Source organism: Micropterus dolomieu, linkage group LG02, assembly GCF_021292245.1.
Source record: "Micropterus dolomieu isolate WLL.071019.BEF.003 ecotype Adirondacks linkage group LG02, ASM2129224v1, whole genome shotgun sequence".
Taxonomy (NCBI): Eukaryota; Metazoa; Chordata; class Actinopteri; order Centrarchiformes; family Centrarchidae; genus Micropterus; species Micropterus dolomieu.
The window spans coordinates 20,171,736-20,195,834 of record NC_060151.1 but is presented as its reverse complement, the minus strand read 5'-3'; the positions used below and the strand labels follow the sequence as shown (position 1 = coordinate 20,195,834).

General features: G+C 40.6%; 2 protein-coding genes across 7 annotated transcripts in view; both read left to right on the top strand.

Moving 5' to 3' along the window:
- Positions 1-4,254, top strand: part of qtrt1 (queuine tRNA-ribosyltransferase 1) — a 7,262-nt gene extending 3,008 nt beyond the window's left edge. Inside the window, exons 8-9 of the mRNA XM_046031417.1 lie at positions 580-664; positions 3,271-4,254. Coding sequence (XP_045887373.1) covers positions 580-664; positions 3,271-3,423 — 238 coding nt within the window. The 3' untranslated portion in view covers positions 3,424-4,254. The remainder of the gene's footprint in view (positions 1-579; positions 665-3,270) is intronic.
- A 954-nt stretch (positions 4,255-5,208) lies between these two features.
- Positions 5,209-24,099, top strand: part of LOC123958108 (potassium channel subfamily T member 2) — a 36,855-nt gene continuing 17,964 nt past the window's right edge. For 2 of the 6 annotated variants that reach the window (XM_046031353.1, XM_046031328.1), the window contains exons 1-11: positions 5,210-5,723; positions 16,584-16,663; positions 17,264-17,366; positions 17,621-17,683; positions 18,518-18,566; positions 18,978-19,037; positions 19,773-19,847; positions 20,082-20,165; positions 20,277-20,303; positions 20,593-20,687; positions 21,354-21,534. In XM_046031353.1, the coding sequence (XP_045887309.1) occupies positions 5,635-5,723; positions 16,584-16,663; positions 17,264-17,366; positions 17,621-17,683; positions 18,518-18,566; positions 18,978-19,037; positions 19,773-19,847; positions 20,082-20,165; positions 20,277-20,303; positions 20,593-20,687; positions 21,354-21,534 (906 nt within the window). In that variant the 5' untranslated portion in view covers positions 5,210-5,634. Of the gene's footprint in view, positions 5,724-16,583; positions 16,664-17,263; positions 17,367-17,620; positions 17,684-18,517; positions 18,567-18,977; positions 19,038-19,772; positions 19,848-20,063; positions 20,166-20,276; positions 20,304-20,592; positions 20,688-21,353; positions 21,535-24,099 lie in introns of those variants that run through there. The other 4 variants (XM_046031336.1, XM_046031343.1, XM_046031350.1 and 1 more) reach the window with 4 other exon arrangements.

Below are 24,099 nucleotides of genomic sequence, written 5' to 3'. Positions count from 1 at the left end.
ACAGCCATGTTCCTTTTTCCTCAGAGGTTTGGCTCTGCCTTGGTGCCTTGGGGATCTGTCCAAGTAAAACATAAGCAGTATGCCAAGGACTTCCAGCCCATAGACCCAGACTGCAGGTGTCCCACCTGCAAGAGGTAGGTAAAGAACAAACCAAAGATCATTGTGTAAGCTTTGAGGTCTGGCTCACATCATGTAAATCTTGGCATTCCACTTTTGGGTCCTAGCAGTCAACAGCATATTTTTGGCATAAGTGAAGATATATTAATAATACAAAACTACCTCAAAGTGTGATTTCTTTTCTCAGCATCTCTTTTTAATTAATCTATATTAAACAGAACACCAGAGTAACAGAACACCAGAACAGACTTACAGCTACCCTAAAATGGTTACTTTGATCTCGCTTGGCTCAAAAATGCAATGCAGACAATGCAGTAAGAGTGTGTTGTGCTAAATGTGTGGATTGACAGTTTTGCTGCATTTTGGTTCCAGTGGTTGGCATTTTGTACCACAAATACTGTATGTTGTATAACCATATAACTGGTAAGAAGATATAAATAATAAGCCTGTTTTCTGTTTCAGACATAGTCGGGCCTACCTCCATGCTCTGTTCAAGAGTGACACTGCAGCCATGCATCACATCACCATCCACAACATTGCCTACCAGGTCAGTATTGGAAAGGGTTAACATCACACAGTATCATAACTCAAGATTAAATCAAGAGTAAACAAGAACAACAAAAAAACATTTTGCCACTCGGCAGAAATAATGTTGTGATCTTTGCCTCCAAAAGTAATTTGAAAAAAATAGCAGTTTTTAAACTTTTGTGTCATTGCCGTAACAAGGATTATACTCCATTTGGTTTAATTCAAAATAATTGAGTCTCAAAATGCTGCTGAAAGTGCCGTTTCTGTCAAATTCAAATAAAATAGGATAGGATAATTCAACACTGGAGCAAAAACACCTAGATGTAACATGCTCGATAATACATTTAGTTTTTATTCATATTAGGAACACAATTAACCCATTTGACATATAAAAAAATGATGCTGAATATAAATAAAAGTTAACTTATAAAACATTAAAACAATTTTATATTGTTCTATTAAATCAAATGACTTTAAATTACCACAGTGTTCCTTTTTACTGATTTCCTTAATGACTTTAAAGGAGCTGATGTATGTGACAGGCACTTACGTAGTCTAAGATGGGGAACTCTTTTGGTTCCAGAGTAGCTGATCAGAATTAGTTCAATTAACTCGGAGTATGTTGAACCTGATGGAATATATGAACGCATCATCTCCATGATGTGAATATTTCACATCATGGACGGTTTCGATCGGATGTCGTTTTATTTGATTGATCACTTACAACCTCATACAGACTAGTTTGATTTAACAGTGATTAATGCAGTTATGTAGCCCACAGTAAATGTTTCAGTGCAGCCAACCTGACAGCTGCCTTAATGTCCACAGTCACAGTGTTCTAAAGACGGACAGTGTAGCCTGTAGAGTTTATTCTGTGCTGAGAATGAATCCATGATGTTTAGAGATCGCTGTCTCTGTGCATACATCAATGACTGATCATAAAAGCGGTCATGTTAACAGGAATATAGATGTTTCGAAAGACATAAACTTCTGCAAAAGAATGTGTTCTGTATGAGCTTTGATATCGACAGTGTGAACGAGGAAGTGAAACGTTATCAGGTTCTGCAGTAAGTGAAGAGTCAGAGAGAAACTCAGAGTTAGTTGAAGAAAACCTCCTCCTGAGCAGTTTAGCTTCACAGCATAAGTTATTGTAGTTGCTGATCTCGGTCTCTGAAGCAGATAACCCAGAGTATCCCTGATCTCAGCTTTAACCATCTCAAAGAGTTTTCAATAAAACCACTTTCTAAAACAAGGTCCAGGTCTGACAACATAGAAAGTAGGGCTGGACAATATGGCCAAAAATGTTATCACGATAAAAGGTTTCATATCTTTCAATATCGCTAATTATCACGATAAGTATCAAATTGTTATTTCTTTCGAGTTTAATGGCTGATTTTTGCCCCATAGTGAAAGCTGAAGAAACCTGATGGGTCATTGTGGTTTAAATTTTTCTTTATTGTCAACACAAACAGTGAATCACTTCACAAATCTGACGTAGAACAAATCTGATAAAACTTTGTCAACAAATATGCACAAGTAAAATTAAGTAAACTTTTTTCAGTCCTTTTTCCTCAACAAATAAACATCTTAATAAAAAATTAAGTCCGAATTCATGTGTGATTTAGGTGAATAAAATTATACATTTATTGAATATTTAGTGAACATTTGTTATATTGTTATTGAAAATTTCTTTATCGCGATAATTATTGTTATTGTTTTATTGTCCAGCCCTAATAGAAAGGAGAGAGGGATTTGTTGTGTAGCCTGCTTAGAGAAACTGCTAGCAAGTCTTTATTTCCTAACGTTACCCCAACACGACAAACTCCCCTCCAATTCTGACTCACGTTTCTGACGGCGTCTTCCTGCAACAACTCGCCCCTCATGAGATTTCAGAGAGCAAGAATTGCCCTTGATCGAGACTTCAGTTTTTGGTTTAAAAACAAAGGGTGTTACCAGGTGTTACTCATTTAAAAAGGATTTAAAGATACAGAAACTACCCTTTTATCAGTTAGATGGTTTCCTGTATCCTCAGTCCTGCCACAGAGAGATAATGACCCAGGCTGCAAGTTTATATGATGTGTTTCAAAGTAGAATTGCTCTGACAGAAATCTAACAAAAGATGTTGAACTTTACCAATGTATGTGACATGATTCAGACTATGCTCTCACCTCAGTCACAATCATTTAGTGCCTCCTTACTCTTTGTACCTCAAAGTGGCACAAACTTGCTTTGCTACTCTGGAATTATCAAAACAATGAAGAGTGTCCTCTTGTGACAGATGTGTCCCAAAACATAATGTTCATGGTAAGAGATCAGAACCGATCATGTCTGATTATGCAACATATAAAATTCTTGATGCATGCATTTCTTTCCATTTTCCCATTTAATCCACACTAGCAGGGTGACTCTAGGGACGTCCATGTTGCGTTGGCCTGTTGGCCCATTACTCTACTACTTTTAAAATGTCACAACAAGTTTTTAATTACCATGAAACATATACATGTTAGCCTAAAATGTTGCCATGGAAACAAGTAACAGGACTGAGGATGCTGACTAGTGGCTTTCCCATCGGAGATCAATAGTCACATAATCTTTTCTTCGATTCATCAATATTTCTCTTTGCAGCTCACCCTGATGCGCTCTGTGAGACAGAGCATTGTGGAAGGCCGCTTCCCTGAGTTTATACGGACATTCATGAAGCGAATGTTTCCCTCTTGTGACCAGTACCCCAGTTGGGCTGTGGATGCTCTTGCCTCCGTCAACATTACACTGGAATAAAACCTGGAAGGCAGCTGTTGTGCTCTAAATGGGGATAAATGTCAAACAGTGGCTAAAGATTTTATATCTTTTAAATGACTTTTTTATGGATGATACTTTTATACTCTTTGTTTATATTTTTATATGCATTGTCAGTTTTGTTGACAATGAAGAAAATGACTTTTGATTTGAAAGGATAAAGCCTGATTGTCTTTTTCAACAACCTGCTTTACTCAGCCTCTGCAAATTGTCCTCAGAATACACATTATGATAATCTGAGACTGAATGGGGTTTAAATGAGGTTTCAAACACATTAACTATCTCCACTGATATGCTCCAACACTTTTTGTTGTTACCATGACTACACAGCCAGGCCCACCCACTTGGACTGTTTTGCCTTCCTGTCTTGTTTGTTATGCCTGAGCGCAACAGAGGTATTAGTTTTTTATATTAATAAATGTATATGTATTTTGGTGTTTTAACCTAACAGACTAGTAGTTGTCAGCTAACTGCTTAAGGAGATAAATTATTCTGGCTCAATACAGATTGTGTGCTTGTGTCATGATGACCACCAGAGGGCAAAATAGACCAAAATCAGAGCAAAGTCTGACTGAATGAAATGCTGTCTGAGTTTCTTAATATAGTAAACAGCAGGTCAGATGTCTCTTAATAAAAATAAAATATGGTTATAGTAAGATTAGGAATATGAGCTGAAATTTAGGAGGGCACAAAACATTGATATCACAATTATTCACAAACTAAAGCCAGCATCCCTCTAAATAGTATCAAATAAATCATATCCATTGTAATCTCTAATTTTCTCACCAATTAAATGAGCTGTAATCCTTTTGACCCTCTGAGTAAAGGTTTTGTTTGGTGTTTACAGAGGTGCTGGTTTATCAAGGCTCCACTGTGGGTGATTAATATTAATCATTTGAAGTTAATTTGAATAACACCTGTTGCTGTGGCCTTGAGTCAACAGTCCTCTTGAGTACCACATTAGAATTTCATTACCGCTTTTGTGATGACCACAGGCTCTATGAAATTAAACCTGTGACATGTAATAAGTGGCAGTAAAACTAATATCTAGCAAAACAGTGTAGTACAATAGAAAGTGCAGTATACTTTTAGTGTTTATTATTTAGTTACAATAAGAGCTAACTAAAATTCATTGTGGGGGGGGGCGGGATTGCGATGATAGTTCATTGTTACCTTTTTGTAATTTTATATTACAATAGCCCTCATTCAGAGGAACTTCTCATTTGAATGTGATGATTGTATTGTTTTTTTAATAGTATAGGAATATGGTTATTGTCGTGAGAATGGATGCTTTTTTCTTTAAAAAAATCTTCTGCTCCCACTGTGTATTTTGATTATATTTAGCATATGAATGCTTAGAGCTCAGTTGGCAAGCTTACAGTCCATGAATTGAATGTGTTCTAATGTATATTTCAGCAAGATGAACATAATTGATTCCTAAACTGACTCTGAAAAGACCTACAATCCCATAATATTTAGGCTATTAGAAGCCCAGCAACAAAAGGAAAACTGTAAATATAGGCTACGTAAGACTGAGATGCGCGCAGGTCTTCACATAAGTATGATAGAAATGAGGATCACGTGTACATGATTGACAGTTTTATTATCATTCAGGATTAGAGAGGATAGTAGCTTATTATGCTCGTGCAGCGCGATGTTGACGGGGATGGCGTATTGTAGCCTACAATATTGTAGATTTGTGAGTAGGTATTGTTTTTGTAATTGTGGCTTTTTTTTTGTTATTCCTGAAATGAAAAGTCGTCGCAACAGTAGCCTACAGTAGTCCCCGACGGTTGGCTACACATTTGCAGACAGCGCGTCCATGCGTAGCACAGGCAGGGAGGATGCTGGTGCTGAGAGAGACAACCAGTTGCTCTTCAGCTGTCACAGTTAAAGTGGAGCCTCCCCAACACACCGACGGATGAACATCCTCGACCTGTTGCCTCGGCGGGAAGAAAAGTAGAGCTGCATTGTGACGGGTGCCAGAAAAGAAAGAAGTTGGTTCTTCTGTTTAGGAGTGAGGTCAAAGACTGATGCCATGAGGTGTATCAATGTGTTCGTTATTAATCTACTACGTTTTGAATAGCAGAAGGAAGAGGAACGGAGTTGGTTTTGGGGGGTCCACCTCCTCGGCGTGGAGGTGCGGTTTGCGGTGATATCTGTCTTTGTCTCGGGGCTCTGAGTAGGAGGACCATGGTCGAACTGGAGAAGGAGGTGCTCCCGCTGCCCCCTCGGTACCGGTTTCGAGACCTGTTGCTCGGGGATTGGCAGACCGACGACAGGTAAGGATGCAGCCACTTGCATCGTTTACGCACGGCGCACTAAATCAGTTGCGCATATGTGCGCCATAAGAGCATCATAAGAGCATCATATACCTGCAATTTGTTTTGTGTTTGTATTTACTTTTTGTGATTACGTTGATTCCGGTGTATGAATATGTAGGAGTATTTTACCGCCAGCTGTGCATCTCTGTTAAGGGATGCTGCAACAGGTTTACTAGTTCCATTGTGAGCGCAGAGGCGACTGCTGCTAATACTGGTCATACAATATTATCCCACCAAAAGCAAAATATTCAAAAGAGAATGGGAGACTCAATATTTAATCAGAAATATTTAATTTATTTTGATGTTATGCAAGTTGTTACATTTCTTACATTTGAAACCAAAATAAAATGAAAAATAGTTGTCCAATTTAGTGGCATCAGCTTGAAAGTACATGAAAAATAAGGGTAGATTTACTGCATGTTGCCCTTTTTTATGTTACTTCTCATGCCATAATTCTTTTTACAGTGTGAGTTTTACAGTGAACCATCTGCCACCTGGACAGGCAATTTCAAGTGGGTGCTCTCTGTAACTGGCAATTAACCTTTACTTACACTCCATACACACCCATAGATCTGATGTGCTATATGATATGCATTGCTTAATTTTGCTATTTCATTATGCTGTCTAATGGAAAACCTTAACCTCCATTTCACGCTTGGTGTATCTTGTTGCTAGGTGGAAATGAGGCCCAAAATGCTTGTGACTTGAGTGGGTGTTTCGAATCATATAATTGGGGGAATCTTGCTTGAAAGCATAGACAATCCAGGTCCAGCCATTGCCAGGCTTCACAGAGGCACTGCTGCAAGATGCCATAGAAGCCTGAGAAAAATGCTTATTATATTATTGAAACTATACGAAAGCATCCAGCATTGTCCTTTTTTGTGACATATCATACCATACATACATAGCATATGTAAGCTATTTGTATTGATGACCTCTGAAAGGGTCTTATCTTGCACAGATGAAGCCTTAACGGGCCCGTTCACTCTGGTCGTGTTTTTCTGGCCTTCTGTGATTTGTCGGTTATTGCCCAAGGACTAATGTTTCCAAACCAGGATGAAGGGTGACCTCAGTCACCTGATTACAGAGGTTTAGTGATGGGGAGTGTGGGGGGCTGCTGGTTTCTTGGAAGAAGCAAAATTACTTTTTATAGTCCAGGCACTACACATAGGCCTACAAACTCACGAAGTGAAAACAATATCAGCCACACCAAATAAATGTTACGGAAACAAAATAGGTGTATAGTGACTGTGTGGTTGTGAGTGATTTGGTGAAGGCTGTGTGTGTGCCACAGATGTGTTGTAATGCCCTCTAAACACATAATGTGTTTTCAGGGATATCCTGGTGTTGATCATTTTAAGGGCTCTAGAAAGTACTGAGGTTCAAATTAAGCTTATGTGGGCTGGGCATGTTACATTTGTTTCTCATGGTGCAGAGCTGTAATGTCCAGTGCACACACACTGCATGTTTCACATATTAGGTTGATCCTATGAGTATTTTTATATAGCAAAGAAATGTAGTAGCCTATTTTGTCTCTCTGATGTGTGTAACTGTGAGTGTAACTGTGTGTGTGTGTGTGTGTGTGTGTTGCTTTCATCTAACATCAAGATACTTGTGAAAGAGCTGGAGTGAGGGTCAAGATATAGATCTCCGTTGCCCAGTGAGTAGAATTGACTGATTAGTGAAAGTAAAGTGAGAGCTGTGATTGATAGTGAAAGCTAAGTTACAGCTGAATCACAGTTTGTCTCCCATGATCCATTAATCTAAGAGTAGCCTTTAACTAACATCCCGAAGAACGCGAGGGTCCCTGTGGGTGCGGGTGCACAGATAGCTCTACACATCTTCTATATATGTGTATGCATAACTTATCTCTGTGACACATACGGTTATACTTTACATACACATACATTACTGAGTCCTATAATCCCTCTTCTGTCACCCTCTGTGGGCCTTCTCGTGTCCTTTCAGCTTACATCCCTCTTGGTGTGTGTGTGTGTGTGTGTGTGGGGGGGGGGGCGGCGTACCCCCACCACTCTATATCTTGTCCTGATTGAAGTGCCTCCAATACCATGAACTCTCTTGTAATTCAAGACTCTCTGGTGAGGCAATTTTCAGCACAGACTTTTAAAGATGGGAAATGATTTAATAATTTATTTCACACACAGGGATCTCCTGACTGTACTATGACTGGACTGGTGTCTTTAGTGCCTCCCTTTTCTACCTTTGCCATGGTTTTCTGTATTGGAGCTGTGTCCTAAAGCGCTCTGTGTGTGTGTGTGTGTGTGTGTGTGTGTGTGTGTGTGGTGGGGGGGGGGGGGGGGGGGGTATTTATATATAATTTAAACATTATATTTTAATTTAAACTGCTCTTTGTCTAAAACAAGATTTGGCTAAAACTGAAAACATCTTAGACTTTGTCTTTGGCAACAAGGCATTGGCTGTATATATTTTTTTTCCAACAAACAGAAATTAGATTTTACACAAAATCTACCTATGAGTTCAAATAAAGTAACCCAACCTCCAAGACAGAATTTGAAAATGGGTCTGCTGTTGTTTATTTATATGTGCTTTTCCTACAACCCATAACTGTAATCAAGATTGTGCCTGATAATTTAGCAGTAAGTAAATGTGTGTCCTGCTGTTACAGAAATGTGTCAAGGACACAGGAGAAGTAGGAACATTTTAATGATACTGTTTTGATGACCATTTATATTTTCTGCCAGTGAGTCAGAGGCTTCTGTTTTGAGGAAATGCCAGATGACTGAACAATTAAATACAGATATTTTGCAGGTTGATAAGGATTTTGACAGTCAAAGGAGCTGTCTGGTTTTTGCCTAAAATTAACATGATATCGAGCACTGAAATGGATAAATTCTTTTTGGCTGGTTGTTAATATTGGCAGTGTTTTTTAAATTTGTGTAAATCATCACAACTAGGTTAAATTTTTAAAGTAATTCTTTCACCTAAATGCTCCTGTCTTCTGTTCCTTAGCGCCTTATGTGGACGAATGAACTTGTTTTATACATTTTGAGAATTCTCAACAGACTGAATTTTCTGGCAATTACAGCAATTACTGTTTCAGCATCGCAGTGCAATATATCATTCTTCGAGTTAATAGCCTATAAAGACACACATGATTCCTAGCACAGCTCTGCTTGTATGTCTAATTTGTTAGAAGTGAAATGAAATAGTCTTCGTTGCTCCACAACAGAAACCCTCAGCAGGAGTTTTCCTCGGGGTGCAGGATTATCATACAAATGACTGCCTTTTGTCCTTAGAACAATATCTTATTGGCTGTCGCCTCCACATCTTCTCTCACTCAATAACTGTCTCAGTCTACTCTCTCCCCAGGCTCCTACTCCCCTTACCTCCCTCTTAATTCTTCCAGTCAAGCCTTAATCTAGTAAGGCCAATGTAGACCATGATCCATCAATATTGTCAATACTCATACCAGTTTTGCTATGCTTTCACCTCACTATAAGGTGGACACCAGAGTCTTTAAGTGAGCTCTTCAGAGCTCATGTAAATTTCAGTCATAGTGTTTATAAAAAAGCTGATGGCAATCTCTGTCAAGAATTGTAGAATCATGGATGAATCATGCCTACAGAGCCAGAGCTGGCATGAAGGGAGGTTATTAGCAATACAAATGGTTTGCAGGATCAGAAGAGTCACTCTGTAAAAAGGTGATTTTATCAGATTTGAGAGTGGGTGAGAGGGAAGTGGTGATGAGGGAGCATGCAGACCTCATAACTTATTCCATGACGTGTGTATGTCCTCAGAGCAGTGCACATAATTCTGCCGGTAAATAACTAGAGTGAAGTTAACTTAAAAACAGCCAGCTGCTAATGAAAATTAATTGGAGGGCACTGCATACTCAATGGGAAGCTTGGAGCCTAGAGTGGGGTACGCTAAAACCAAAGCATCAGACCTGATGAATGTCCCTTCCTATTAATCAGAAAAAGCTTCTAAAAACAACATCCTAATTAATACTGGCGAAGAGGAAAGGTAGCCAGTAGGCCTGATGATGACTAAAAAGCGCATATACAGGCTGAGCGTGATCCTGCTGGCAAAGAATATTGTGCAGATGATGCCTTGTGAACATGAGCACCACTCACTTTGAGAGAAGCCTGTGTACAGTAGAAAGAAGACATTACCTGAAGGCACCATGAGAGACACTTTAGTTTGGTTGCACAATCACAATTTATGAAATTTGATTCTTTGTTGGTTTTACTGCAGCAATACCTGGATCCTGTGGCTACGTGTGTGTGTGTGTTGGATATATGTATGTTGTAAGTCTTATCCTTTTTCATTGTTAACACTGATGAACAGAGTCAATGCAGGGTGTGTCCCTGGTGGTCATCTAGTACTCATGGTTATTTTATTTTTAGAGTTTTTTTTGCAATACTGGGCTTTAATAAGCTAGACATTGAATTCCCTAGCCAGCCTTTTGGTTAGACGAGCACTGTCAACACATAAGAGCCTTCCTGCTGTGGCTACTAACAAAGCCATGGGGCTGACTAGCATGTGTCTGAGCACTTATGGGCTTTAGCGGTGTTCGATGTTGCTGGAAGGCCTGTTTTATCAGTTTGGGTGCAGGGAGCTGCTGTGCCACACTGTTGTGGGGAATCACAAATATAGTTGTCTACCGATCGCAGCTCCCCAATTCCCAAACTGTGTTAGCTTCATACAGCGCAGGTCTTTCAAATCCAAGCAGCCCCAGAGACACACCAGGGAAAGGCAAAAGAGATGATTCCTCTCATGTTTCACTCCTTATGTGTCGCACATGTCATCCTCTAAGCGGAGATTGGAAGACAACTTTGAAACAGATTGATGTCTTGCATTGATTTGATCAAATGTTTAATGTCTGTGCACATTTGAGGCTAATATGTTCTGAAGGGACAGGGAGATAGAATGTCATTGGATGGCTTTTAAAAGAGTTGTATGTCAATTTAAGCCCTATTTCGTTTCATGATAGAAGGATGATTTGTGTGGGGTGAGCCAATAATGGAACCCTTTTCTATAAATTCAACAGTTAAGAGGAACTGAAGCAACTATTGTGTTTGGCTCCTCCTTCAGGAAAACAAATGAGACTACTTGAATGTGTCAACAGATCCTCCTCTAAGCCATAAATAGTGACTGATCATTTCAGGAAAGGATGAGGCATGGCTGGTTTATGTCATGGAGCAGGGGGAAGGAATGGCTGGAGCACTTCCACTGATATATGGAAAGTTTGAATCCACGGGAACCCCTCGGTTGTTCAGGAAATGGCTCTGAGTAAAGGCTACAGTGCACACTTACTTACTGTCAATATGCTGTGGGATACATTACACGTTTCTTATTAATGATGGCTGTCATTTTCCTGCTGTGCTTTGCCAAGGCTAGTGGTGTAGAGAAAGTGATTGTTGGAAGCTATAGACACGTATAGACACGTACATAGGCATGTACATATTCACAGTAGATACAATAGGAGATAAATCGGTCACGACAAAGACTGGTTGATTTTCTGTCACATCGACGCACACATAAAAAGACGAGAAGGAGAGAAAGAGACTCTTTAAAGGTCTCACTCATCATTAAGTTATTATGAAAGTACTTGCTTGTTTCATTGGAGTGTTCAAATCAATTTCGTGGCAGCTACAAGAGGTATTAAAAAATTCTTTTCATCTGACTCTTCACTCAGTATGAAGTCATGTATTGTCAGTGTTAATGCCCTTTACCAGAAGAAAAAGATTTTTCTTTAGTGGAGACATACACATATTCTCAATGTTCATTTTGTTATTCTTCTCCACCTGACAGTCTAATGTGTGTGATGGTTGTGTTTCTGGGTCAGGGACAAGCTGTCCTGTCAAGCACTGGTTGGATGAAGCAGAGTACACCTTGCCTTTATTAAGCTGTTAGTGCGGCCCCGTTGTGATGTGCAATTTATTTGCTTCTTGTCCTCCAATTGAATTTCTCTTGCCCTCATTTGTAGTCTGTGTATGTTATTATTACACGTTTTTATCCACTCTTTCCAGTCTTTGCTCTTTTAGCTGTGCCCTCTTTTCTCAGAGGATCCCCTATTTACCCATTCATCATAGGCAATACAGTAAGTTGTTTAATAGATATAAAATTGGTTTATGCATTTCCGTGTTGAATGGTTCTCAGGAAGCTACATGCTTCTTCCAATCGATGGGAACAGCTTTTAAAAAAACATTTCCACTGTTGATGTCTGTCTTAGCACTTACCTTTTCTAACCTGTAGACCTTAGAAAGGTTTTTGAAATAATTGCCAGAAAAGTCATTTGTCCTCATTTACATATCACAGGGGTGCACATTAGCTTCTACCTGAATTTGTATCCATCTTTATGATTTATGATTGTTCTCACATTCAGATTGATCCCCCTTTTCCTTACAGCATGTTTTAATATTTATTATGAATTTACTCTTTCAAAGGCATGCTCCAAAATGATTTTCCATTTTTGCTTTCTTTTCATTAATTAACTAGAATAAACCTTGCTATCATTGATCTTACTGTGATAGAATTTTTCACTTGGTTACCTTATTCCTTTTTTCTACTTTACTGGTGTTTCTGAGTTGTGTGTGGAGGTTGTGATGAGCCAATGCTGTGCTGCTGTGCATATAGATTTGTGTTTCTTTAGTCTCTAACGCTGTGTCATTAGATGGCCAGTGCTGTGTCATTATGGAGCCCAGGCATGGGTGGAAGCAGCAGGAGAACAAGGTTCAGCTTTCTCTCTCTCTCAAAGATCCTCCTCCGCATGTCCCCCTCTGTCCATCTGTCTGTGTCTATTTATCTGTCTGCTATCGCTCTCTGTCTTGCTTTTTCCCACTCTTGAGTGTACGTGCAAATGCAGGGATGCAAATTCTCTCCCTAGGCTCAGGTTTGAAATGTTGTGCCATGCCCGTTTCTTCATGGTCTCTTGTTTCCAGCTGTTAAAGCTGGTGTTTTTGCTTTATTAAAGCCCATGAGATGATCTTTGATGCCAGACTCAAACTAATTTGTTTGAAGCAGAGCAGAGAGAAAGAGAGCGGGACCTGTTTGGAGATTATTTTTCCATGGTCTATTTAAGTTAGAATGCTAACCAGCTAGCGTCGACCCATCCTGTAAAACCGTGGTTGGAAAACCACGGCAAGGCAATAGTCTGATAGTATAGCTCAGGTCCCCAGCTGGGATATGTGTGTGAGCGGTGAACTCACTATATGTTAGACACTACATCACGCTTTTTTAGCCTAATAATTAAAAAATTTTACTCTCAAAATGTCAAGAAAGACAATATTCTTATACCTATTTTCTTATTAAACATAAAAAAATATAACCATTCAGTTCTTTTACAGAACTAACTGTTGTTAACTCACTGTAAAACACACTTTATTCACTCGACGGAAACAAAATAAAACTCACCAGACCCAACTTTGTTAGTCTGTTCACTGTTCAAACAATCACCAGCTGGTTTGGTTGAAGTAAACCCTTAATTCGTTAGACGTGAAAATATTCTGGATCGACATGCTGTCGCTGCCTTTCTGATGCCCAAGCTCACTGTCGCTCATCTCCCGCTTGACACCTCTCCTGTCCCTGCCTAAACCCGCCATGACTTTGTTGTCCCTGAGGTTAGAGTCCTTGTCGGAGGTGCTCTAAATCACATCAGAACTGTACTCCCTGTTGTCTGTCTCAGACTGTGGTCATTGCCCAGGCTCACTAGGAGGCTGCTGAGCCTAGTTCCGTTTCCCGCTCGGAAGGCTTCGGATTTGTGCCTATTCCAAACTCAGTCAGCTAATAGGTTAAAAGCAAGCAGGATTATCAACTGAGCTAACTAGCTAATGGCAGTTAGCAGAAGTTATGAGCTTATATGTGATATTCTGCCCCCTATTTTTTGGAGTATGAATTCAACAGTTAGAGAGTAACCTCACATTTTACACTTTGTACCTTTAATCCAGTGACATAGGGCCTTGGGGGATGATATGTGGCCATTGCCCACTGGTGCCATTGTGATGTGCTTGTGTGTCTTTTGTTTTTCAATAATGGTCTTTATGAGTTTTTAATGCGTTTGTCTCCCCCATTCTCCCTGTAGATTAAAGATCCTGACTCTCAATTTATCCCACAGCTCAAGTCTTTATTGGGCTATATTTCCACTTTACTTTTCATCCTCTGTTGTACACTCAAACGGAAAAGCGCTCGCTTAGAAAAACGCATCAAGGGCAAAATGACCTCTGAAATTATCCTCTTCTCCGGTGTTGTTATCACAGCTTCTTCTCTTCTTCTTCGAGTTTGAAGAGGCCTTTGATTAATGAAAAAAACGGTCGATGGCTGGATTTAGAAACGTATGTCACCTTAAGTGTCTTAAGGCAATAAGAAACAGACAATAAGAAACTAGAGATTTGCCGATGGATAGGAAAACACTGTCATGGTCAGACGTGGAGGTGCAGTGCCTGATTGATTTAGTTGTAAAAGAGGACATTAGCTTGAGGGAAAGCAAACACAGGATTATTACCCGAAAATTTCCACAGTGGAGCTCTTCAGAAGACTTGCAACACAAGTGATCCCGTCAGAGTCATTAGGACTTTTTTAGTCATACTGGAAGACAAGAATATTGATATGTACACTATAAAAAAAAAAAAAAAAAAACTTACAGTGGTGTCAGATAGTGACCTTTGAAGGACAAAAAGAATGTTTGTGTCGTAGTTAAGTGCTAAGTGAGTCCTTTGGTGATGCCAGCATTTTCACTGGTAGTATGAAAGTGACTTCCTGGTAATTTTAAAATTCCTTTTAAAACTGATGTGCTCACCTATACAGCCCTTAATGGCCAGGATGCGCAATACCTCATGGACCCTCTGCACTTCCACACCACAGGTCAAACTCTTAGGGTCCTCAGGGTTTTATAAGTGCACCTCGGACATGTTTTAAGACTCATGCTTTTCAGTCAGCAGCCCCCAATCTTTGGAATAGTCTCCCAATAAACTTGAGGTCTTTGGACTCTGTGGACTAAAAAGCAGCTATCTGTTCAGGCATTTAGGTAGCATTTATTTTATTTTAACGTGTGTGTTATGTCTGTTTCCCTTGTATATTTTATCCAGTGTTTTATCTTTGTTTTACTTATTTTATACTATTTGATTTCATTTATTTGACTGTGAAACACTATCACTGGTGTCTTTGACAGATACTATATAAATAAACTTTGCTTGCTTTGCATTGGATGTAAAGATTTTTCCACCAATAGGTTTATATGTTCTTCTTCTTTCCAACCGCATGTTTTCTTATTTAAGGAGAAAACAATTTCCTCATTACTTCTACCTGCCTTGAAGTTTACCTGCCTGAACTGATCTGTGTTAGAAAAACAGTTTTCTTGCTACTGTTAATTATTGTTCTAGTCTTGAACATCATTCAAGTGTAAACCATCTGTAGTCATAATGATTCCCTGTGCTATATGCCTTCATGGTGCTGACTGTTTGATTGCTTTGTACATGAAAGAACTCATTCAGTCATATCATCTATTAGCTCAGTACGACTCACCACACACAAACAAGCACACAGAGATGTATACAAACAATCTTTCCTTACTTTCCCCACTGTCTATGACTGCAAATACTGCAGGGCATCCCATCTCTCCAGCAATTCATACAATGTCATATCCTAATCAAAAGGTACAATTACACACCCTTGGGCTTTTGGGACCCTGGGGAGTATCTGCATGTTCTGTCTTCCATCATGTGTGCAAAAGCCTTCGAAGGGAGCCGCCAACAAGTTGGAGCGGGCTCCGATGGCTGAACACACTTCACAAGGATGTGTTGGCTCACAACTGCTCATGTGAGAGGGAGGGAAAAGACAACGAACACCGTGTTGCCATAGCAACAAAGGGGAAAGTTACCCCACCACCCCCAAATGTTGGTGGGAAAGTGCACCATTGGTTTTGGTCTGTGTGTCTCTGAACATGTGGCATACTGGTATAGCGTCACTTAGGAGCCTCCTCCCCCATACACACACACACACACACACACACACAGTTGCAGTTGTTCTGCTTCTCTTTCATCTGTCTGTGCGTTGTGAGGAGACCACCAGTGAGCCGGGCCTGGCATTTTTCATCCTCGACCTGAGTCATCCACTCTCCCCCCCCATAGGATGAAAGGCGAGCTACTGAGAATTCTCCCCTGAGGTGGTCAGACAGGAAATACAGTCACCTTCAATCTGTCTGGTTATGTCTGTACATGTTTAAGAGCTGTGGAAAAGTGTCTCTTTGTCATTTTCATCATGTCTCTTCATAAGCGTCCATGTCAGATGGGCCGTATGAATGGTCTAATAATCCTAATGACCTGGTTGTAGGTGTGTATTTTAGGCCTGTGTGTGTGTGTCCCTCTAACAGGAGGGTGCCAGAATGGAAAAGGAGAAAGAGCAGTAATTATGGTCTCCCATGTTCAGCAGAAACATCAGAGGGAAGTAATTTGTTGCTCTATATTTAATCAGTGGAGATAACGAGACTGACTGCAGCTGTCTGGGCCTATGGGCAGGCAGACAAGCAGGAACACCATTTCCTCCAAAACCCATTAGTCTTTAATGCAGCCAGACAAAGTGTCTTATTTCCATATTTTTTCAGCGTTTGAATAATCATTATCATCCTTTCTGTCTCAAATTTGCTCAATTGTACACTTTTTCTTCTTCACCTTTATTCTATTCCATTTTTGTCTCCCAGCCCTCCACTTCTTTCCTCCCTTCTGTCTCTTGACATGACTCCATAAAATAAGTATTTCATCTCTTCAGTCACCTGCAGCACCTCCTGCACGTTCCTTATCTCTCTCTTTGTCTCTGCCCATCTCTCCATCCCTCTCTTAGGGTGCAGGTAGAGTTCTATGTGAATGAGAACACTTTCAAGGAGCGCCTCAAGCTGTTCTTCATCAAAAACCAAAGATCCAGTGAGTTGCCTGTGTTTGTTATCACACTTTCTCTATCTGTAATTAGTTGGGTGAATTTCTTGTCTTCTTGCCTGTGTTTTGTTTCCACATGAGTTGCTCTCATTTTTGATTGAAGAGATGTGTTTCATTTTAGTGTGTGATGTGCTGTCATTCTTGCTCTGCATTTCATCACCAGTTGTTCAACTTGTCCACTCTTTGTGACTGTTTTACATGTCTGTGTAGGGATTTGGACTCGTTTATGGAAATGTTTTTATATTTATTTTCTCCTGTATGCCTAAAGGCATAAAATACATGTTCATAACACCTTAACCTGAAGTAGAAACAGATCTATATGTCAGGGTGATTTTGTACTTAATTAGTTTGATATTAACAAATAATTATAGTGTGGTAAATGATGAAAATCGAAAATAGCCCCAGAACCTTTCTTTTATTTGTGGTGGGTCTTCTAAAACCTTGATTTGTATCTTAGGTGCAAAGAGCATCAAATGTCATATTTTTAAATCATGCATGTTTTAATCACATTAACAATTAAATATGATGTGTCTTTATAAAGTCAGCAGCTGCTATTTTAATGAGGATTATCTGCGTTTTGCATTGCAGGTTTGCGAGTGCGGATGTTTAACTTTGCTCTTAAAGTGCTGAGCTGCCTCCTCTACATTGTCAGAGTCCTATTGGACAACCCGCAAGCAGAAAGACAGGACTGGTGAGAGAAATTATGATAACAGGAGCTTAGTGAGATGAAACAAAGTCTCTGTGAATGTGGATTCCTGATAGCAGAAACAAGTGCACCAGGTCAATAGATAACAGTGTGTATAGAGTACCCCGTAAATGAATTGGACGGGAGATGATGGGGGAAGGGGGTGGAGATGGAATCAGGAAAGTAAACTGATATTTGGCCAGAGAACCTGGACAAGAAGTTACGTTCAGTGCAGTTTTTGTGGTTTTTCCTCCTTGCAGCGTAAGCGGAGTGAACTGCACCAGACAAAACACATCATCCCGTCCCTGGAGTGAGTTTGACTGGTAAGCATGTGAGTTTTTAATTAGGAGTGATGGCTTCGGCCTGCAGACAAGGACCATGAAACTGCACAACCTGGAGGACTGGCATCCCCAATGCTGGCTCACTGGTCGGAAACGTATAATGCAATCAATGCTACTTCACTTAACTGATACAATTCACAATGCTGATCTTGAGCTTTATAGATACACACTCATTTGTCCAACAAATGCACACAAATAAACAATAACTGTATGGATTACCTGTTAGCATAATATGTATGTAGTGCCTGTTCGGCCTAATCAACAGAGATCTAGTTGAGATAAAACATGTAATATACAACAGCAGAGGGGGGGGACCAGGAAGTGTACATGGACCTGAGGCTGTATCATGTCTCCTGCTCAGGGACCTATTGATCTAATTGGTGGCTGGTGACACTGGCTAAGCTCTGGCTCCACATGAATAAGGAGCCTGACAGAGTGAGCTCAGGAAAGGGATGGGCCACCTCCTGCTCCAGGCAGCATACTCTTAGGAGAAAATCAGAGTGCAGGCAGGCAAGCAGCCATGATAAGCCCCAGGGTGTCTTTTGGAGAAAAAACAACTGCCATTCTCTCACAATAAGGCCGTAAATTTTCATTTGACTGTGTGAATATTACTTTTCTCCTATAATATGAGCACATTGGCAGCTGTGCACTTCACTGTTATTCAGCTGTAAACAGGATAATTATGTTTTATGTAGTGACATCAGTTGTGTTCATGTCACTGTGTTGGGCAGAAAAGAATTTTAATATATTGGCCACAGTAACTTTTTTTTTGCCACATCTCTCTCCTCTATTCTTCCCTTTTCTTCCACTCTGTAGGAAACTGATCATCTGGGTGGATAGACCTCTACCGCTGTGGGGACTGCAGGTCAGATAGATCAGTGTACTCCTGCATACATGAAAGCACTGACACAAAGGTGCACATCATCATTTCTGCATTCCTTTTATGGGATTGTTGATTTCAGGGCTTATAATAATGAAATTGGATCATTTTACCTGACACGAGAATTTACACATGCAGTATGATTACACACATATATGTACACAATCAGACACCAGACCGTCTCTTGCTTCACTTAAACCTGTTCCCTCTGAAGCTCAATCATCAGAACGCCCACTGATTCCGCCCACGCTCCCCTCATCCATTTCTGCGACTCCTAATTTCTCTCTGCTCCGGTCTCTCTCTGACTAGCTCAACTCCTCTCTGTGTCTGCTTTCCCTCTGTGTCTGTATCTCTCAATTTCTTTATAATTCTCTCTCTCTCTTTCTCTTTTTGCAGGTGCTTGTGGCTTTCATCAGCTTTTCAGAAACGATGTTGCTCGTGTATCTCAGCTACAAGGTGAGCTACTCGTGGCCCCCAACGGCTAGTCTGAAGCCTTTTGTAATGACTGTGGCTGTGATGTCTACATCTGTGTGGGTGTGCAGGCATGCGATATGCTTGAGGGTGGTGGTTTGTCCGCTTTACACTCCTCTGTGTGTTCACTCGACTTAACAAGTTTTCCTTTCTCCCCTGACGCTGCTCCTTTGCTCTTGCAAATTTGGAAAGCACCTCACCGGGCTTGAGGCTTCCTCAGCACCGTCCTGTTATTGACACATCAGAAAGACTTGGGACAGGGGGAGGCGCCTGTGTTGCTGTAGTGGGGGGCGATTTATCAACGGGTTGCCGTGCCTTTGATGTACTTGACACTATAAGCCTATAAAGGGCTCACTGGGCAGATTACTCTGGAGGCTAGAGGTCTTAGCATTTAGAGTTGACTGATTCCTGTGGACATACCCTGTGCCTGTCCACCTACACTAGTCAGATTCAGGTCAGCCATATGCAGGTGGCAGACACATAAAAACAGCCATGGCTGACATCTTAATTGAACAGCAAAGCTTAGAGGAAACTGGGTAATGCTCTCTAAGGGCACAAGGGAGTTGTATAACCCTTATAAGTCCCGATCTATTCTATGGTGCAAAAACCTGTCAGTTTGTCCCCTTCTACTCCCCGCAATCTGGCCTGTTGTGTGGTAATCCCCCAAGGTCGCCATGACAATAGAACTTCCTGACCCCTGTGTGTGGTTTGTGTTTCCAGGGCAACGTTTGGGAGCAAGTATTGCGTGTACCCTTCATTCTGGAGATGATCAGCGCCATTCCCTTCATGATCACTGTGAGTAGAAGGATATGCCTTACTGAGCACTGACCGCTCAAGCACCGCACTCCCATCCTCCCTTCTTGAACACACATCACACCTTTAACACCTTAAATACAGTAATACAGAAAGGCGGGCACATGCTCACACAACACTTTTCTTTGCAAGAAATCCTGTGACTGTATACAACCTATGAAAAAAAAAGTGATGAGATAGAAGGCCTAGCAGACTGAAGCTTTCTCTTCTTGACAGGTGATTTTGCCCTCCTTCAGAAATCTCTTTATCCCTGTATTTCTCAATTGCTGGCTGGCCAAACACGCTTTGGAGAACATGATAGTGAGTGAAGCACTATCTCCCTATCCAATTTTTCCATTACCTTAACCTCAACATCTCTGTTATGTTATTTTGTTGGCATGCAATTGCCCCTCTCTGTCTCTGCCATTTCAGCTCACCAGTTTTTTTTCTGCTATGAAGGTATCAGTCACAAAACATTTAAACTTGCACCTTGGGCTTGGCATTGAAGCTTTTTTCTTTACATCCCCTCTGCCTCCATCTATCATATGACATCCAGATGACTAAGCTTGCTTCCCAATTTTTAATAACCCCTGATTTTTAAGTGCATTTTCATATTTCATCCATTGCTTTTATATTTTTTTCCTACCATCCAGTAACTTCATTTTATCCACATGTTATACTTTAACAATGCAGCTCTTAGGCTTTAGTTTCCATACATTAACTCATAACTGTGTCTGTCTCTCTGCAGAATGATCTCCACAGGGCGATCCAGCGGACACACTCAGCTATGTTTAACCAGGTGGTGATACTCATCAGCACGCTGGTCTGTCTGATGTTTACATGGTGGGTATTCTCACTGCTAATACTGAACTGAGAAGGGGGGCAACAAGGAAAGAAAAGAGGGGAAAGAGAGACATTAAATTGTGGTTGGACAGGAAGTGAAAGGGGTCACAGCTTTGGACAGGGTGAGGAAAGGAGCACAAAGAGAGTGAGACAGACACAAGGCGCAAAGAAATTGTGTGATACATGCAGAAAAAAAAATGGATTTAAAAATCTTGCTCCTGGAAGCTAAGAGAGAAAAAGGCAGAGAGCAGAGAGGTAATTGGTAACTGTGAGAATGAGATAGTGCTCTGAAATGACAACTGCCGATTCCTTGTGTGCAGTGGAGGATGTGTCAGCTCGCTGCATATCTGGTGTGAAAGCCTGAGCCAATCCAGAAGATCCTACACACAGCATGAATTAAGATCTCTGACCATTTCAGGGTTGGCATTTGCCTGTTGACTCATCTATCGCTTAAAGAATACAATAATACACTCAGCTGGTACTCACACACCTATACACACAAATAAACAATGTTCAACAAAGGCATATGCACAGGCATGAAAGACAGCTGTATAATTGCCTCTACAGACACCTATAATTCACCCAGTATGTGAACTCTCTTTCTCAGTAATGCTCACTTCCTCTGCTTATTTTATCCATCTTTCCCAACCTGCCGTCCTCCATCAGCATCTGCGGTATCCAGCACCTCGAAAGAGCAGGCAACAACCTGACCCTGTTCGACTCGCTGTACTTCTGCGTGGTCACCTTTTCCACTGTGGGCTTTGGAGATGTCACCCCCCAAATCTGGCCCTCGCAGCTCCTGGTGGTCATCATGATTTTTGTTGCGCTCATTGTGCTCCCCATCCAGGTGAGAAATGATTGAGATAACCTCTAATTTAATCACAGACAGATTATATTAGAGGTTAAAAACAACAGATGCAACCAAGAGTAAAGTTTGACAAACAAGACATCACTCTATAACAGAAAGCTTAGGCGAAAAAAGACACAAAAAATACTGAGTTCAAAAGAGTTGAGACCTGACGGTCCTTCCCCCATCATTTTTTATTTTCAACTTTTGAAGCAGCCAGCTATGCCAGGCTGGCCTCCAGTTTACATGGAGGTAGAAAAATCTCAGACAAACACAAACAAGGCTTTAAATTCATCAAATAAATTTTAAAATCCTTCCAAAAATTAATAGATCGGATAGTTTTGCAATCCATAAAAGCCAATTAGTTTTCTTTGATAAGCTCATTACAGTAAAGATAGACTAATAAGTCTTGTACCCCCCCCTTTCTTGCAGAATAATGTGATGACTCATTGCATCCTACGTAGACTTACAGCACTATTTTTATTCAGAGAACAGCAAGAGTGTCTTCCTTATTTGCTCTATTCCCCAAATCCCTCTCCTGTCATTTAGCTGCTGTGGAGGGGACTTCAGGAACCATTTACACAAACATACTATTTGTACATGGACTGATAAAAAAAAAAATCCTGACAAATGTATCAGTTGCATTGTATCCTAATGATTGTTTCTTATATTTGTGTAAACCTTTTTTCCCTGAGGTAGCTGGCGTACCTTGGTGCCTCCAAAAAGATGTGAAATTGCTAATAAGGAAGAATTTCCTCTGTGTGTTTACTGTACCTGCAGTCCGAGGAGGGCCTCTCTGGGCAGGGAATCACACTCACACATCACTTATAACTTCACTGACATTCTTGTGTTGTTGTAAATTGGATTTCTTTTGTGATGGCACTACACATCTTTTGCTATCTTTTCCTTTTTTATCATGTCACATAAGCAGTAGGTGTAAGGCTCAAATCCTACGCGTGCTTGATCAACTGACTATTAACATTCTTATTGTTATTTTATTGTTATATTATCTTATTGTTTTGTCTTTTCCATCCACAGTGACCAGGTGGTAGTAAGCATCACTAAAACCATCACAAAAGCAAAAGACATGAGCATGAATACACTTTCGCTGAACAAGCTGACTCATAAAGAAATGGCGATCTGTGCATCACCAATGTGGATGCCATGTCATCCTCCCAACTCCCTCTCACAATCTTTTATCCATAAATACCCCTTGACATTTAGAAACTTAGCCCCAACCCCCATCCCCACTGCGTGCGTGCGTGCGTGCGTGCGTGCGTGCGTGCATGCGAGACAGTTTTTAAATGTGTGTCCGTCTGTTTGACTCTGAGTTCTGCCATGTCCTGTCCAGGCTGCACAGGCTAGCCATAGAGCATATCAGGTTGCTGCTGTCTTTTTCTTATTGCTGCCTCATTAATTGGCATTTTCCTGTACCTGTCCACAACACACTACAGGAAATGAACTCCATGACAAGTCGTTTCGTGTCATTTTGAGCCTTAAAAGAATTCCGTTCCAATTAAATTTCACGATACTCTAAAATAGAGGCTTGATTGTTCTTGGGGCAGCTAGAGGTAGAGCAAGTCGCCCAATAAAGAGAACATTGGCAGGTCTCTCCCCGGCTCCTCCTGCCCGCATGTTGAAGTGTCCTTGGGCAAGAACCCCAAATTGTTCCAGAAGTATGTGTCATTGGTGTGTGAGTGTGTGTATGAGCATTAATTTCTTTCTGATGAGCAGCTGCAGCCTCTGCAATCATTGTATGAATGTGTGTGAATGGGGCGAATATGACATGTACTTTAAAGGGCTTTGAGTATACAGTAAGTACAGTCCATTGTTGCATCACAAATCTACCACAGTTGGTGCCATTGAGAACTGGCTGTACACAAAAAGTGCCACTATTGTTGTATGGATAATGTTTTTCAGTTTTAATGAGCTGACATTATCGCTGCTCAAAATCGATCAAATTTATCTAGGACAAAATGAGTACTTCCCAGAGAAAAAGAGCACACAAATGAACTGTCTACTGAGTTCTGCTGACATGGATGTTGCATTTTAACATAATCAGCCGTTCATTGCGACTGTCTCCATTACAGTTGGCAGAGGGTTCAATACATCATCTCGTCAACTGTATAGTCATGTCACTTAAATCAATAAGAATAATTGGAAATGAGTGAAATGTGTGACCAACAAGTGAACACCACTCTGTATTAAAGGAATAGTTTGGATTTGGGGGGAGCTACACTTTCCCTACTTATACAGGGTGACACCAAGTTGCATCATAATGGTTCTTGCTGGACCAGCTAAAATGACCAAGGAAAAACAGAAGAGGAAATAAAGAAAAATATTTACTCTCAGTTTTAATGAGGTTGACAGGTGAACGTAAGGCTTTCAGAGGGTGAATGATGAGAAGCCTCTGCCACTAACTGAACTAGCTTAACTATAACTACAGCTGATCAGTCTTAATTATTCGTTTTGTTTTTTTGCAAATTAATCTCTCCATTTTTAGCACGAAAACATTTCCTGAGCCCTGCTTGTTGCAGGAGGACATTGTTTACACCAAACTACAGT